Raw genomic sequence first — 18,312 nt, 5'->3', positions numbered from 1 at the left:
AGTTAGCCCTAATCAATTATTGTCAGCAACTGCCTACTATAATATTCCCTATAATGACACAGAAAACAATAATGTATATCGGTAAAAAATCATTTTATAAATTTAAGGGACAAAATTAAATCAAGGAAATTAACAGAGCTAACAAAAATTATGGATGTTTTAGGAAGATAAAATAATTTAGGTGTTGCTAAAGATCAATCAGCTGTAAAAATACTGATTTATTGTGGATAATTAAATAACACACTCATTTAAAATTTGTCAGCCTTATTTTTCCATCTTTCTGAAAGGCAATATGACAAATGATTTAAGTAAGTCAAAACTAAGAATACATATTAAGACCATGGTAATTATACTTAATCAACTTTTGTAATTTATATATAATTATTAATTTATATATAACATCTAAATGTCATTTATAATATAAGAGTTTTCCATTCCTGTTAAAGCAACGGAAATGTCTAGAGTATGTCTATACACAAGGCAAATGACCCTCACGCTGCATGTTTCTTTTACAGACGGAAGAATAACTACTCACCCCCAAATGAAGAGAACATTATTTCCTTGGTTGTTTGTTTTGTTATTTAGTGGTGAAACAAGAAAGGAATTTCAGTGATGCCAACACCAGGAAGACAGTGGACTAGTATCTCAAAGACCATCTCCCCGACAACATTTCCATTTTAAGTGGATCTCTGGCAAGAATATAATTTACCGATAAAGCCAAACACACACACATCAGAACACGTGCACCTTGGGATACGCGAAAGGCCGTAGAAGAGATGCTATAACCTTGAGGCATAACAGCTAACTTTGATTCAAAGCGAATACTTCCAGTAGACAGAAAGTAATTGTAAGTACATACGATCAAAATAATCACCATCATTTAATGTTTATTGCTGGTATGAATTTTTGAAAGCATTTTGTTAATTTCAAAGAGGTTCTATTGAAGATAGGCTTCACAGGGCAGAAAAAAATTCTATCTTGCATTTAAAACAGCGATGTTAACATTTTTTAAATGGCCCTTCAAACGCTACTGCTTTGGACCACACGTTTCTGTGGCCCGGGGTCCAAGAATTCTTGCCTCCCTTCTCCGACTGAATGAATACAGTGTTAGGACTAAAATAACAGTGACAATGAAATGTCACTAGAATATGTACCTTTCGTTCCATTTTAAACACACTTTATCCATCAGAATGGAGAACACAAAGTACCTATGCGGTAAGCACCCCGGAGATCAGCACAAAAACGGACACAAAGAGGTTCTAGCGCCGGGAAACACACCTGACGGCAAGAGGTTCCACCTGACCACCGATGCCCAGCCTAGACACTCCAGACGGCCACGTCCGCGGATGGAGTTCCTTCTTTTGTGAAGTAAGAAGTCGGCTCTAGTTTGTCTCATGGACACTACCTGCACCATATTCAGCCAGTGTGTCAGCCCAAGTGTGACAGGCAGTCCTCGCCGGGAAGGAAGGTGTGGTCAGACAGCGGCCAGTCGTAACTGGGTGTGCGAAGAGAAACGCCCGACACGGCACTGACGAGGTCTGAATGCCCGCTGTGTGCCTGGCACTTTACACCCTGACGTAGCTAGTTAACGGGATGGGATTCTGTCCACAACAGTGGCCTTTACGCCTAAGGCGCACCTAGTACCATGCTGGGCTGGGCACCGGCTTCCAGAGGAACAGAGCAGAAGCGGAGCTGCAGCAGTAATTACGTTTTCATATTTGAAACCGAGAGGCATTTATCTGGTGACGCTTCCTCCAGAGGCCTTCTCAGATGGTCAAGCATCCTACTTCCCAGAATGCCTCATTTCATGAGCACTGATTAGAAGCTTCTCTCCCAAACTCTGGGGATGCTGGGTCAAAGACAAGGTCCTTTTTCAAAAGCGGATCGTGTGGCCTCGAGCCACACGGCGACTGGTCAGAAGAGGTGCTTCTGCCTGTCTTACAGGCTCATCAGAGGATCCGTATTAGAAAGAGAATGGTTTTATTTGAGTGCACTAATATAGATTTTAAATGTACTCTTTTTTACTGATATATGGGGGAGCCAAACTGTGTTTTTAATGTTCTTATTTATTCAGTTTTAACTGAAGGTTTTGCCTACAGTAAAATCCTCCGTGTGTGTCCGCAGGACATGCGCAGACAGCTGTCCCCGCCCAGCTCTCCCGCAGGACACACCCTGGCTGTGACACACCAGGACGGTGCCCTGGTTCTCTTTCCACTCCTGCTCCAGCTACCAAGTCCCCCAACACTCAGGAAAGTAAAAACACTCTAACCAACACCCCCCTGCTGCCCCAAATCCCGTATCCACAAAGAGCAGGCTGCTCAGAGGACCCTTCTCGGGCACTGCCATGGGCTGCTCCGGCTGGGAGGCCCCGGAGATCTATTTCCGAAGTCGTGGTGTGAGAACAGCTGGGCCCCTGGCAGCATCTTGCTGATTCACTGTCTGCAGGCGACTCCATTTTCTTGTATCGTTTTTATACCAAAGAATGAAGCGGGAGCAAGAGGCCGCCAGGACACCACGTCTTGCAGGAAGGACGGTGTTCTCTATCTGCTCTTAAGGAGACTTGGAGAAACAACAGATGTGTTTTATCCCTACGTAGAAGATTCCTAAACCCTATTTCTTCCAAGTTTTTAGTTATCAGATGGGTGATATGCCTCTTCCGTCATTAACTCACACACTCTCTGCCGTTGGTTGTAACACCCGTGCCAGAACACTAAGTGATGAAGCAAACACAGCATCCGTGGACTCAGTACCCGAATGCAGAGTGAGTCTGCCTCCGGCTGCCGTCTCCGCTAACCTTGCACGGGGCAACCACGGTGAGCAGCTCGGCCCCGCTGCCATGCCCAGTGGAGGTGGGACCTGCTGAGAAGCCGCGGAGAAGATGTAGTCAAATGGGTCAGACGCTAGTCCAGAGGAAGGTCAACATCCGCGGCGCAGTCCCAGCTACCGGACCGGCCTACGGCAGCAACGCTCTCCCTCCCGCTCATCGCTGGAAGACGGGACCCCAGGCAGGATTTTATTTTTACAACCGCACTATGCTGCCGGTCGAGCTCGGATCTCTTCTGTAATGGGCTCCTACATGACTCCGAACTAACCGTACGGGTAGTGATCTGCACTCTCCGACCCCTCGGCTGCGTTCCAAGTATCCATCTCACGGTCCCAGCGGAGCCCGACAGAGGTCACCGTGTGCTTCCCTCTCAACCTCACTGTTAGGTTCAGAGCCTACAGGGAGGACCTGTCTCTCATCAGAAGTTGTATTATTTCATGTTTAGTGTTTTCCTGTGTCTGCAAACTGATTTTTAAGTGTCAGGATATTTATTTCTAAGTGTGCTCAGCAGGCTGGTTAGTATTTTTAGGATCCACTTTCATCCCCTTAGAAACAGAAGTAAATGCGACGCTCACTTCACGCCACACCTCCAGTACCCGTCACAGTCACACACTGGTTCTCCAAGGCTTGTTGGCTCCTTGCACATCAGGGCATAAGTCAGCAGGTCTTGCACGTCTAGCCCACATTCCCACGGTCCCCGGGGCAACGTCAAGGAGCAGGTACTGTGTGGTCCCGTCGTACCCGACCCGACACTCCATGTTAATAACAGCCTCACGAGGGGCACCTGGGTGGCTCAGTGGGTTGAGCCTCTGCCTCTGGCCCGGGTCATGATCTCAGGGTCCTGGGATCGAGCCCCGCATTGGGCTCTCTGCTCAGCGGGGAGCCTGCTTCCCCCCTCTCTCTTCCTGCCTCTCTGCCTACCTGTGATCTCTATCGAATAAATAAATAAAATCTTAAAAAAAAAAAATAACAGCTTCAGGAATCCCTCTCAGGCAGTTCACCCTCTCTGACCAAAAGCCAGGCACGGGAACATTTCTCCAGATTACTGCGTTCCATCTGCTTCTCCTGGTCTGAAGGAGATCCAAATACTCCAGCTTATGAAACTACACTGCATTTCCTAAATTACTACCAGTTTTCCTCAGGCTTATCAGAAAATGAACTGATACCAGTGTAACAAGAATGGGACAAAATGACGGTCCTATTGCATTCACTTCTCTAAAACCAGACACACACACGCAAATGTTAAGTGAGGAAATATATTTTGTAAGACAGAGATCAATACTGAGAGTTCTGTTTTTTGTCTGTTTGAAGTAGGTTGCATGCTCAGCATGGACCCCAAAGCGGGGCCTGAACTCATGACCCTGAGATCAAGACCCCTGCTGCGAACAAGAGTCGGACGCTTCGCCGGCTGAACCCCCAGGTGCCCCGCAGACCAGTGGTGATGAGCGACAACTGAACGCCTGGACTCTGACAAAGGTGCCAATTTGGTGACGCCAGCCAGGCCAACAGCACAATCACAGAATTCCTGGGACGGAACAGCTTCATGAAGAGCAGGCACGTCATCCACGAGTCGGGTGCGTGGCTCCGCTGGGAGCGCAGAAACCCAGCAGACGCATGGAAACCAGTCCGCGCAAGTCTTCAAGCCACAATGAGCTAGCCCACAGCCTGGCGGGTGCTGGGACTGCTGCTGCCATCAGTGATCCCGGCTGCCCGGGTGTCCCCATGCCCACAAGGAGGACCACGAGCTGACGTTTTCACTGGTTCGGTCTGCCGGGCTGCGAAGGGCCAGGCTTCTATCACCCGTGACTCCCGAGGGCGAGGAGCTCTGTTCTTACTGCACAAGTGCCTGCTCCAGACCTGGGACGTGAACACTGCAGGTGATGTGGGGCAGGAAGCACCCTTGAGCACAGCTGCTTGGGGCCCCAGTGGAGCCATGGGGTGACGCCACGGCGTCATACACTCAGCTCAGCAGACCCTGCACGCAGGCCAGCTCCATGGAAAACCTCTGTCTCGCTTTCTGTCTCTGTTAGGCAGTAAAGCCGAGGTCCCAGCGGCTGACACACTACTGCATGCATAGGCCCGAGGGCTGGAGCGGCAGCAAGGCAGACAGACAGACACCGGGGTTGGCTGGACCACGCTTCCCTTCTTTCCCGCTCGGTGATAAGATGCGCGGTTTGTTAAAAATATCATCTATAAATGTTTTCATACAAAAGGGAATGACTTGGGCCCATCCAACTGAACAAGAATGCCTTTATCCAGGGTAAAGCTCACTTTCTTTGTCCACTAAAAGCCAGGAAGAGTGGATCCGAAGAGCAGCGTATCAGAGAGGGGAAAAATCATACGGCGACACGGCTCCCGTCTCTGCGGGGTGTTACAGCCGCACGACGCGGGACGGTAGCAGGCAAGGTGTGTGTCACACATCCGGGACCTCACCACGTGCGCACCCTCCGTGAGCCACTCAACCTCTGCCGGCGGAGGCCGAGGGCCTTAGGGTGACACAAGAGGACGTGTGAAGATAAAGGCGTGTGGTCACCAAGCACTGTCAGGCCACATTTGTCACCGGGACCACAGTGCACAAGGGCACGTTTCGGCTGGAACTTTTCCAGAAGACGGTGCGCAGCACCACGGGCTCAAACTGTGACCTGGGACGAACTGCCCTGGGCGCGAGGATTTCCGGAAGACAGTCTTGGGGAGGAGGGACATGAAGGCTACTGGTAACCACCAATTCTCCTCAGTGCTGGGTGTAGACCTTTACTGCAATGCTAATCAAACCACTGAGTTCTACGTTACCACGTCTAAGTGTCCATATTCCTTCATTTACGGCACGAATTACCTTTCTTCCTTCTCGCTTCCCCTCATTCCCTCAAGCACGCTGTAAAACGTTCACGTGCTTAGAAGTGTTAGTCACGTCTTAGTAAGAAAAACAGGAGTCGCCAATTCCAGTCCCTGGGCAGCCAGCCATGTAGCGCATCCAGGCCCACTCAAAAAGAACAGGAACCCAAGCCTGATGACCCGTGGCTCTGCTCGAGCCTCAGGCTGGGCTGCCCTGGGAGGCGGTGGGCAGTGTGGCAAACTAGAAAGCAGAGGCCTCGTTTAAAGTCAGCCAGTCGACTGCCCGCTACCGTCCGAATCCAATGAATCAGGCCTTCCTGGTTTCCAAAAGAAGCCAGGAATCTGGAATTTTTAGAAAACATTTTCATTAAAAATGCTGATTCACATGAATAAAATGGGCCAATAAGGCCCATTTGTGGGATGTGGTGCAGTCCACGGACCACCAGGTTTCTGACCTTTGGTTTAGGGACGGAGAAGCACACGGACAGGCTACAACAGTCTTGCGCTCCATAAAGGACTCCCAACACGGTGGCTCGGAGAGGTAAAAGTGAACCAACGGCGGGCATCTACGGAGGCTGGAGCAGTCACGTCCAGCGGGCAGACCAGGGGAGGCTCCGGAGGGCCGTGCTGTTCGAACCGAACTCAGGAGTGGGGACGGCCCTCCTTTTGCTCTGGCTGCTCAGGGTGCGCAGGGAAGACCGGACAGCATGAGCACCTCCGCGCTGGAGGCCCCCGCCCGGCTCCCCTCCCTGCAGCACCCTCACCACCACACCGCTACGTGCCTCGTAACCCATGAAGCCCGGGCCCCCCTTGCTGGATCGTTACCCCCACCAGAAGAGGGGTTCTGCCTGCTCTGCTCCCTGCTGTCCTCCAAACCAGAGAGCTGCCTGGCATATAGTGGGTCCTACTGACCACATGCTGGATAAATGAATGTGCATCTCCTGCGCAACTGGGACGTCTGGATCCTGGACAGTCTCCAGCAGCCCTTCGGGGGACCCCTCGTAAGCCCTCTGCTCCATTTCGTACGTGGCTAATGCACACTTCACCTCTGCTCGCACCGCTGCTCCTGCCCGCCCCCTCTGTACGCAAGACTGGTATCCTTGACACTCAGAGAACAAGAAGCCCAGCACCCTGGGCTACAGACACCCTGTCACCCTTTGGCCACAGACACCCTGGCCTCCTGTACAAATTGGGGGAAGCACTCCTCTCGGCTAGAAGTAGGGATCCCTCCCTCTGCATAATTCTCCCTCTCTACTGGCTCCTTTCTAGCATTTTTAAAACAGATTTTGAGAGAGGGAGAAAGAGAGAGAGAGAGAAGCAGCATCCACGGATGGAAGTGGGGGGAGGGCAGAAAGAATCCCAAGGAGACCTCACACTGAGCAGGGAGCCCAATGTGGGGCTTGATCTCGTGACCCTGAGATCATGGCCTGAGCTGAAACCAAGTGTCGATGCTCAACTGACTGAGCCCCCAGGTGACGCTCCAGCCTTTAAACAGGCTCCCAACTCTGTCTTAAATGAAGTCTCTACTCCCGATCCTGCCTCTACTCCCCGCTGCTCTCCCACAGCTGCACCTCCAGCCCCAGCTCTGGCTGAGGCTGGCCTCTATTGCCACCTCGGTTTCACCAGGTGGCCCTGCTGTGCTCCTGCGGGAGTCAGCGAGTGACCTGCTCAAGGGCCCACTCTCCCCAGCTCTGAACCCTCTCTGCTCACCCTCCTTCTTTGCTTCCACACCCTTTCCAAGCCTTTCTGCTCTCTCTGTAGCAGCTCCGTCTCCTCTGTCTGTCTACCTCTGTCTCCAGGGCCTGCCACTGTCCCAATCCAGGGCCACCATCAGCATCAAGACACTGGCTAAGCATGGCTGAGCAAAGCCTCTCCGGTTTTGCTTCCCACTGACCCATTCTTAATTTTATGGTTGGAATGATTCTACAAGTCAGTCTGAGCAACCGATTTGTTGAAAACCCCTCACTGGGGGCGCCTGGGTGGCTCTGGCGGTTAGGCGTCCGACTCTTGGTTTCAGCTCAGGTCGTGTGTCAGGCTTGTGTCAGGCTCCATGCAGAGTCTGCTTAGACAGGCTTTCCCTCTCCTCCTGCTCCTCTCCCCACGGCTCATGCACGCTCTCCCTCTCTCTCTCTCAAACAAATCAATCTTAAAAAACAAATTTCGTGAACCAAATCACAAAAACTCATCGGCCTCTCTCCTCTGAATACAATCCAACTCTTTCAAAGGCCTAAAAGGCCTTGCCCAATTTCCAGCTTCTCTCTGTAAGGCCTTCCTGTCACCCTAACACTTACCCAACCACTGGTTTCCCTCTGGACTTCTTTTTGTCCAGATACTTGCCTTTCTGTCCACATGGAGGTTTAAAGAAGGCAGAGCTCCTGTCCTCTGCATTATTCTATCCTGAGCCTCTGTGTCCTCTTCCTGGCACACAGTAGCATTCAATGATTTATTTCAAATGAGTGTATGCCTAATAAAAGGATGAAGGTACCAGTTCTAGAAGCATTAACACAGATGGGTACAAGAGCCCTGGAGTTCCTTACTAACCCTTACTGACTACGGGGCTCTGCTGGGTGATCAGAAATCCTGGGGCTGAGGTGGCTGGGAGGTAGGAGCCAGGGGAATGGAAGTGACCAGCCTCAACTGGGCCTCCGACAGAGCTCTGGCGCTGGGGGCGCACCAATCGTTCTTTATTCATACCTGTACGAGTGATGTTTGATGGTCAGAATGATTTTCACCCACATCTCAGCCTGTGACAGAGGCAGCGAGCACTCAGCATCTGTTCGACGGCCGTCTAAGAGCCTTCCCGTATTACCGAGGCCCATAGCTAAAACACGTCGCTTGCCAGACTCCCTTGTAGGTTGGATTTTGGATGCAAATTTAGTTCCATACATGAGGTAACTGAGTGACCTTGCAGGAAGGACTCTATCCTTAGTCCTGTCTTCACGGCATGTTTATAAAAATTTAGGGACGGTAGGAAAACTGAAGGAATAGCTTACATGGTGATTACAGATCAGGGTACAGAAAGATTTCGACAGGCTGGGGGACTGGAATGCAAAACTTTGCCAGGGCCCAAGTTCTACACTTGGGACACCAAGTGACCAAGTGCACATGAATAGTCCTGAGCGAGGAAGGGCTTCATAGTTGTCCTAACGGAAAGAAAAACCTCAGATTCTAGACTGAGTTTAGGACAAATAGTGAGGTGTGGCTCAGAAGGGCTAAGGGAAACTCAGAATTAGGGGTAGAAGTTTTAGGAGAGAAGGAACTTACAGCCTCGACTACTTCTGTACTTGTTAAAACCATACTTGGAAACCAGTGACGTCAGTTCTGGGCACAAAGACCCTCACAAGCCATGGCTTTTCCAGAGGACAACAAGAAGGACTTAAAACCAGGACAAGGAGGAACAGTGGCGAGGAGCTGGGAGTATCTTCTGGAGAGCGGGTCACGACGACTACGTGCCACTGTCCGAGATCCTGCAACATGGGACAAGCAGCTTAGCCTTGCTTCATAGGGTCCCAGAGGACACTACACAAGCAACTACAGACACCGGTAGGAAGCTGATGATCAGGCCCACGACAGCCGGAGTGCCCAGGAAAGAAGGGCGTTGGGCAGGAGGCGGCCTCCCTGGCACTGGCTGGGATGGGCCTTGACGTAGCAGCCTCTAGCTGTTTGGGGAAAAGGAGATGGGGGAGGAAGGCCCAAGTGTGATGTCCTCACTGGGACTGGATTCTCCTTCTGGTTCTTCTGCACCTAGTACCCTGTCATTCGGTGAGCCCACTTCTCGCCCAGAGCACAGCGAGATCGCCACGTCAGGAGCCGATTCCCAGGCAGAAAGTGGGGCTGCTGTCAGCTCCTACTGCACAGCCCAGCTGGGGCGCGCTGCATGTGTATTTTGTCACCACTCATGAGCCCCGCGGGAAGATTCTGGTCTGGTCTGGGAAGACTCTTTTCCGCTACAGCGTCCAGCAGAGTGCCTTGCACAAAACGGGAACTCAAGACCCAAGTTTTAGTCTAATTTTAGGATTTATCTCCCAGCTGGACTCACAGCACGACTCATATTGTGTAATGCCACTCTCACTACACGAATGGTTCCATTTCAGCACCAACCACACATCAGGAAGGCCCACGGAGCCCTGAAGCCACCCACACAGGGGCCGCCCCGCAGGCCAGTGACACCAGAAGTCCTGGCGATTGGCTCTCCAGCCCCTAAGCTCCCTAGCACTTCTCACCGAGCCAGGCATGAGGACCACTGGCTCAGCCCAGAAGGAAACGAAGACTTTTGTTAAGGAAACACCAGCCAACACAATGGTCGCCAATCTTTCCTAAAGAGGATTCATCTCTTCTCTACCCTCCTCAACACTGGAAGTACCGAAAATCCTTCCTTTCTGGGTGGAAAGCTATCAGAGAATCCTCCTGTCTTTACTCTCTTGGGGTAACAGTTGAACACAGCACCACAAGGTGAAGGGCATGGAAAATTAATGTCTTTCGCTGTATGAAAACCCCACTGAAGCGTGTGTATGTATGTAACGAGAGCAAACGATCTTTTGAACCCCGAAAGTTCCCTAAGTGTCCCCGTACCTGGGCCGAGCAGCGGCGACCGACTGAGCTGGACGCCGGCCGGGTGCGGCGGCGGCGTCTCGGCCACGTCCGCGCTGCTGCTCGCGGGGGCGGAGGCTGCGGCGGCGGCGGCCGTGGCACTGCTCTGCAGGCCTGGGTTGTTCCTATCCCACATGTTCACAGTCTTGTTGTGGTAGCTGCTCGGGTCGCCCCAAGCTGAGGTCCCGTCATCGATTTCCATTTTGCGCCGAATGGACGGCGGAGAAGGTTCCTCCCAGCCCGTGGCCTCGCTGCCGTCCTTCTGCGTGACGGGGACCGGCCCCCCGATCCAGCCGGTTCCGGTCTGTTTCACGGAAGCGGCTCCTCCCCAGTCACTCACACTGTTGTCTTGGGGTTTGCCCGCCCAGGTCTGCTGGGGGCCGGGTTTTAAAGACTCGCCCCAGTTTGTCCCTGGGCTCCCCTTTGTGTGTGTGCCGTTACCCCAGCCGCCGGGCCCGGACCTGGGCGCATCGTTCCAGCCAGAGCCCGACCGGTTACCGTCAGCATCCCAGCCAGAGCCACTTTTCTTCCCATCCCCCAAGTGTCCGAGGACAGAAGACGAATCGGCCCAGTCTCCCCCTCCTGCACTCCAGGCCGGATTAGATTTTTGTCCATCTCCCCAGTTCTGAGATTTGGGTTTCTGAGGCTCCCCCCAGGTAGGCGACTTGTCCTCCTGATTTACGGTCCCACTCCAAGCATGGCCACCCTTGGTGGCGGCAGCAGCATTACTGACAGCAGTAGAGCTTATCGAGTCCCCCCAAACCCCTGGGCCACTGGGCGCTTTGCTGCTGCCGTCTCCCCAGCCTGTGCTTGCTGGCCCAGCAGCCGGCGGCGCACTGGCCCACCCGGACACTGAAGAGGTATTTGTACTGTTCACGATGGACCCGTCACTCTTCCCCCCTGAGTTTGAAGGCTGAGTAGCGGCACAGCCCCAGGCCTCTGTCCCATTGTCATTTTTTCTCTCAGACCTAGGGGACTCTTCAAATTCCCAGGCAGTGTTTTGCTTTACTGGAGTCTGTCCCCAACCAGTATTAGACAGAACTCTTGGGTCAAGATCGTTCCTTGGCAATTGCAGGTGCCCTTGGTCTATCATCCCTTTATCCCGCCTCCGGCCTTCTGCTCCTTCCCTCCCCGAGCTTCCTTCACTGCGACTGCCAGAGCCGTCGCTGCTTCCTTCACTGGCTGTCGTTCCAGAAGACGCCGCTTTGGCCCAAGAGTTCATGTGCTCACTGCCGGGCTGCACGGCAGGATTCTGGCTGCTAGCGCTCGGACTGTCCCACGCCGCTGACCCTTTCCCACTGACGTCGCTGTTGGAATGTTGCTTTGGGGGCTTGCCCCATTCCCCATTCACACCGTTAGAGGCGCTCCGGCTGGGGTGGCCCCAAGCTCCCGAATGGATATGACTGACGCCGCCGCTGTTGCCACTGCCCCGTCCCCAGGCGAGGAGCCCAGGGCCGGCAGGAGGGCCGGAGTCCCAGGCGCTTCCTCCGCTTCCTTCCTTCTGCACAGCACTGCTGGATCCATTCTGTTTAGCACTCAATGCTGAGTTCACAGTGTCTCCATTCCCCTGACCGAACCCAGAATTGCCACTTCCTGGGGCAGGGTTACCTGGGGACAGTCCCCACACCGAACTGCTGATTCCTTCAGCACCGCTCCCGCTGCCTTGAGAAACGGATGGTCCGCTAGCACCCGGAAGGCCGTGCAGGTGAGGCGGGACCATGGCCCCCACGCCCACAGCCATGCCCCAGTTTGGCAGTCCGTTGGTCTGCATTGCATTGACAGGGTTTGGTGAAGAGTTCACGGGGTTAGTGTTATTTGGTCCATCAGTGTTAAGGTTCTGAGGTTGTACGCTGAAAGACACATTCTGAGAAGTGGATGTTTGTGGTTCTGTGCTCTCTTGCGGCAGCAAGTTTCCCCAAGCACCTAAAGTGCCTGTTGGGTTCCCGTTCTGGTTGCCCGTATTTTGACCTATGGCACTGACCGGACTGCAAATACTGGAAGGGTTGCCTGTCGCCACAGTTCCTTCATGTCCAAGTACAGGCCAGGCGGCTGGGTTGGCATTAGGGTTAAGGTTAAGATTAATGCCTGCGTTGGAGTTGGAAGCACCCCAGCAATTCTGACTTCTCCCCTCTCCGATCATGTTGTCCACTTTTCCATCCCCACTGCTGAGAGAGCAGTGAGCCGGGCCGGAGCTGGAGCCTGTGGCTACGGCCCACACTCTGGCTCCATTTCCATTACCGCCGGCGCCGCCCGCTCCGAGGGCGCTCGGGTTAGAAGGGCTTTGGACGAGCGCGCCGTTGGGGCCGCTGCCGCCATTTGTCTTCTTGCTGTGGCCGGTGAAGGTGCCCTGGGCACTCCCCGTAGCCATGCTACTGTTCTCTGAGCCGCAGTTGGAGGCAGAGTCAGTGTCTGTAGTACATTCTGATGCAGAGTCCGTCTCCGCTCCTGTGATGGAAGGCCACGCCTCCTTGTCAGTCCTGTCTCTGATCACTTTCTCCCAGCTGCTGCCGGCTTCACCTCTGTACGTGGGCTGCTGTCCCCAGTGGGAGCTTTCATAGTGATCTGCCAACCCGCCGTGACTGAGATCTGAAAAACACGAAACACATTCAGAATTAGATCTTTCTCCCACTTGTCAATGAATCCACTGTGAATTAGTCTTTGGGGGAAGATCCTTATTTCCAGGTTCAACGCTGACTGACAAATGTGAAAAAATGACTTAGGAAAAAAGTTACCTGCCTTCATAGTAAGTTCCCGTTTAAAAAAGAGCTTGTGTTTCTAGAATGGTATTAACCCTTACCACTACCCCATACCATTGTCCCTCCTGAGGAGACTCATGGTGCACGTGAGCACGTGAGTGTCCCTGAAAGCCATCTGCAGGAAAGGAAGCCACGTGGCAGGACCGCCTCAGGTAGGACACTGATGTGGCTGAGCTGCACCTGAACACACCCGGACTGTGGGGATACCACGAGCACGGGGCTTCTTAAGTACCATCCGTAGTTCCCTTCCAGAACTCCAACCGGAGCTACGGCACAGTACAGCTACACGGCTCACTTAGTAGAAAACAACGGTAAACATAGTGCAGAACCATGTAAGAGAAGCAGTATTTTGGGGATGAGGGCCACAGGGAGAGAAGAGGCATTAGAAAATGCTATCTTATGTTATCGGGAGTACGGAGGGTTAAGACAGTTCATTACATTTCTATTACTTCTCTGTCATCACCAGCAATCACGGTTTGCCATTACTGAACACAAATAAGAACTCTGGGGACCTTCTCCCCTTGCTCTCCATTTCCTCTCTCCACAGTCTGCGCACTGGGGACCCCAGAGTGATGTGATGCGCTATCTTCCGTTCTAGCGCTATCTTCTGTTCTAGCAGTCATTTGATTTCACCCTTATGATCCTTTCAAAGAATCCAGTATTTGCCATCTGCATTTTATTTCCTAGGATTTCTAGTTATTTGACTATTGCTAACACTGCAATCCAACTTATAGTCCAATGAGTTTCCAGCACACTCTATCTGAAGTATGGATCACTCCAAACTAAATAAAACATTAAAAAATTGATTTAACCTACGCATACAACAAATTCACACAGCTTAGAAATCCTTGATGGTTTCTTCGAACAGTACGATGTACAGATAACTGCAATAAAATATTTCTTCTCTTTTAGAACCTTTTCTTCATTATGTTTTCCTCACATTTTTAATAAGAAAAATTTTACTCCTGGGAAGTAAAACTGGGTTTCCAAAAGAAAGCCTCTTTTAAAGTTTACTGGAGTTAAAAGAGAAACAGGGGAAGTGTGTGAAGAATGATCACTATAGCTACAAAGAACATCCTAGCGACAACTTCAATCTTAAAAAAAAAAAAAAAAAGGTTTAAAAGGGATGTAATGAATTCAGAATTTTGCTCTAGGTGTGCAGCAAAGGAAACCACCAATAAGACAAAAAGGCAAGCTACTAAATGAGAGAAAGTATTTGCAAATGACATAGCTGACAAGGTGTTAATATTCAAAATATATGCAGAACCAGCACAACTCAACACCAAGAAACCCAAATAATCTGATTAAAAATGTGCAGAGGAGGGGTGCCTGGGTCATCAACTCTTGTTTTCAGCTCAGGTCATGATCTCACTAGTTTTGTATGTGCTACTAAAACTAGCTTCTGTAATAACAAATTCAAAGAGGTCAATGTGCCACTCATCATGTAAGGCAGAAAATCAGACCAAGTTAAAAAACCAGAGACTATGGAATGTTACCAGCAAACCTCCCAGAGTGCACTCTCGCAACAGCCCTGCTTCCCTCGGGGACAGGACACACCTAGGACAGTACTCACTGCAGCCCACACCCAGACAGCAAGAGGTCTCTAACCTGGCTTACCAATGCATTCCTGGTGTACCTTTCGAATATGTATTATTATTTTTTCTATTCCATAATAGGTCCCTATGCAAAGGAATCAGCTCTCTCTTGATGGTCTAGAGGGTTTGTGTGGAATGCCTTTTATCTGCTGCTCAGCCCCCAATCTGCTGGACTCATACTCGATTATGTGTCAGGTTTGAAATATATATTTTTGCGTGCTTGGATACGAAGGACAGCATCACAAGCCAGTGGAGAAAGGAAGGACCAGCTAATAAATGCTATCGGGACAAGTGGCTAGCCATATGGAAAAAATCAGATCCCTGCCTCCAATCATAAAGAAAAATCAGCTCTACATGGATTAAAGACCTAGTCACAATAGCAAGACTTCCTTAAGCTCAATAAGGAAATACAGGAGGCCATTTCTAGGACGTGGGACATTTATCATCCTAAGGAGTTGATAAATTTGACTCTGTTCATCTAAAAACCACCGTATGACAGCAGATATCATATAAAGGAAGCTTAAAAAAACAAACAAACAAAAAACAAAAACAAGCCACAGACAGGAAGAAAAGAGAACAGAATAAAGAATGAAGAATCCCTACAATTCGGGGTGCCTGGGTGGCTCAGTGGGTTAAGTCTCTGCCTTTGGCTCAGGTCATGATCCCAGGGTCCAGGGATCGACCCCACATCAGGCTCTCTGCTCCTTGGAGAGCCTGCTTCCCCCTCTCTCTCCCTGCCTGCCTCTCTGCCTACTTGTGATCTCTGTCAAATAAATAAATAAAATCTTGTTTAAAAAAATCCCTAAAATTCAATAAGAACAAGACTAAAACCCAACAAGGGCAGGAAAAACAACAGAAAGAGGCAATCCGGAGAAGAGGTCCTTGACGGCCGCTAACACACGAAATAATAACCGATCTCATCAGTAATTGGGAAACGCACTTGAACACTGCGAGATGTCACTCACACTGAAACGTGAGGCCTGGGATTCCTTTCGGGGGAGACGAAAATGTGACTGAGGAACATCTGGATCATTTCTAAGATATGAAGCAAACTTGACAAAAGACTGTTACATGTGTACCTTGGATTCAGTTACACTAGTTTTTGCATAGTTTCTTCTATTTAAAAAATGTATCAAAAAATTGAAAAAAGTTAAATGCTTCATTGTGGTATCAAAATGACATAAAGGAATCCCAAAAGGGACCCAAGCAAAGCACCAGTGCTCCTCGCCACAGGGATGTATGGAAGAGAAGCGGTCAAACGAGCACGGTCAGAAATGTGTGCGAACTTCACACGTGCAAGGAGACGCGGTGGGATGAAAGGCCAGTCTGGCCACCGGGCGCAGTGGCATTCTGAAGGGAGCCCTGGAGCACAGCTCTGCGGCCATCGTGTCTGCTGCACGGCAGCCAGCCAGCATGGGATTTCTGGACCAACCCAAGAATGTACACGTATGGAACCCAAGCTGAGCGCCAGCTAAAGGCGCTCGCTATCCGAACAAGGCCTTGTCCCTTCTCCGCTCCACAGAGATGGACTACATAAGCCCTAAGGTTTCATCTGTAGACCGGATGATATCTAGAGCAGCCGTACCCTCCACGGTGACAGGAGACTCACACACGGAAGTACCGAGCCACAAAGCTGGCATGTTCAGTCTCAACCTCAGTATCAGAGCAAAGATTTCTTTTTATTGTGGTAAAATACACATTTCCCATCTTAGCCCTTTGTGAGTACACGATTCAGTGGGTTTAAGTACATTCACGCTGTACAGGCATCAGTGCTACATCCATCAGCCCAACCTGAAGGCGTAACCTATCACACAAGATGTCCTCTCGCCTCTTGCCCCCTCCCAGGCTCTGGTGACACTGTGACCCTATTCCACGTACTTCTTATAAACAGAATCGACCACTATTTGTCCTTTTCCGTCTGGCTTACTTCTCTCAGTTCTCAAGGTCCATCCACATTGCAGCAGGTATCAGAACCCCCTTCCTCCTTTTTCAGGCTGAGCAACATTCTACTGCATGAATACACCGCGCCGTGTTCACCGGCCCCTCCTCCGCGGACACCGTGGGCCGCTTCCACCTTCCGGCTGTTGTGAATGGCGCTGCCGTAAACAGCCGTATGCAAGTATCCGTTCCAGTCGCTGCTTGCAGTTCTTCTGGGTGCATCCCCAGAAGTGGCACGGCCAAATCATACGGTAAATCTAGGTTTAATCTTTTGAGCAACTGCCATACTGTTTCCCACCATAGCTGCGGCTCGGCAAGGATTGCTACCAGCAGGACACAGGGGCTCCATTTGCTCCACACCCCCCTTTTTTTCTTTTTAAAGATTTTATTTATTTATCTGACAGAGAGTGAGAGATCACAAGTAGGCAGAGCAGCAGGCAGAGGGAGAGGGGGAAGCAGCTCCCCGCCGCCGTTGCTCCACACCCTCGACCAGATCTGTTACCTTCTGTTGGAACAGCAGCCACCCGAACGGTTGGGAAGCAGCATTGCGCTGAGACTTGGATTTGCATCTGCTTAATAATTAGTAATGTTGAGCTTCTTTTCACATGTAAAGCAAAGATACTTTAATAATAAAACTGTTTAATTTATTCTGTTGAAATGAACAGAGTCAAAGACAAGGAACTACACTGTCTGGAAATAAACAACCAAAAAACACAGTGAGTTTTCAATAAATATTGTAGAACGTTTCTAACATATGCCATCCTGCTACTCAGATGATTTTGTTTTGGACTTTCCTATAAATATTTATAATCAAAGTCTGAAACTGTAAATAAGAAATAGGAATACAAATGGCCAAAACATTTAATTTTTTTCAAAACCTTTTAAAAAGATTTATTTATTTATTTATTGGGAGGGAGGGGCAGATGGAGAGAAAGAAAATCTCAAGCAGATTCCCCATGGAGCTCAAAGCCTGATGCTCAGGGCTCGGCCCCAAGACCCTGAGATCATAACCTGAGCCCAAACCAAGAGCTGGACACTTAACTTACTGAGCCACTTAGGTGCTCCTCCAAAACACTTAATTTTAGACACTGCGAGATGATAAATTATAGGGCAATGTTGCTGCTTAGGAGACAAATAAATCACTCTAGATCTTTACATTCAGAACTATATAACAATCTGTAAGAAAAAGCAATTCATGAACTTCTCTACAGGGCAGGAAGAAGCTAGTGCCGATCAAACCAGAATTCTGCACTTTCACAGACCCTTCTTTCCCTCGAGATCTTTGTAAGAGCAGCAAAGGGCCAAGGACCAAAGGCTAACACTGGAATTGAGATAATCATGTGAGATAGATAATGTTTTCATTTACGTAAACTAAAAAATCTCAAATTTCCCAAAAAAACACAGTCATTAGGATAAAAACCAGTAACAACGCCAAGCTGTAGCTGGGGCACGAGAGGGGCCAGTGCAGCATGGACCGTCTCTAACAAACACATCTGTCCTCTCAAGAAGCGATCGCCGCGGTGAGAAGGCTCCTGCTGGCGCCCACTCCTCCCAGTGTGGGGCAGGACTAGCCCCAACGCAGCAGTGTGGGCACGAAGGACAGTCGCTTCTACAGACGTGCTCACTATCTGAAACAACACAAGGGCAGGATCAAGTCATGCCTGTGAGTTTAATACTGAATGGCTCCAGAATCTTCCATTTAAAAATGAGAAACAGAGGGGCACCTGGCTGGCTCGGTTGGAAGAGTACCTGACTCGATCTCAGGGTTGGGAGTCTG

At 50.4% G+C, this 18,312-nt stretch overlaps 1 protein-coding gene across 6 annotated transcripts in view; it reads right to left on the bottom strand.

Moving 5' to 3' along the window:
• Nucleotides 1-18,312, bottom strand: part of TNRC6C (trinucleotide repeat containing adaptor 6C) — a 146,166-nt gene that overhangs the window by 42,755 nt on the left and 85,099 nt on the right. For all 6 annotated transcript variants that reach the window (XM_082705325.1, XM_082705327.1, XM_082705326.1 and 3 more), the window contains one exon: nucleotides 10,229-12,832. In XM_082705325.1, the coding sequence (XP_082561451.1) occupies nucleotides 10,229-12,832 (2,604 nt within the window). The remainder of the gene's footprint in view (nucleotides 1-10,228; nucleotides 12,833-18,312) is intronic.

The sequence above is a fragment of the Mustela nivalis genome (assembly GCF_964662115.1).
Source record: "Mustela nivalis genome assembly, chromosome: 17".
NCBI classification, from domain to species: Eukaryota; Metazoa; Chordata; class Mammalia; order Carnivora; family Mustelidae; genus Mustela; species Mustela nivalis.
Note: the sequence above shows the minus strand (reverse complement) of the source record. Positions and strands in the feature narration are given on the sequence as shown.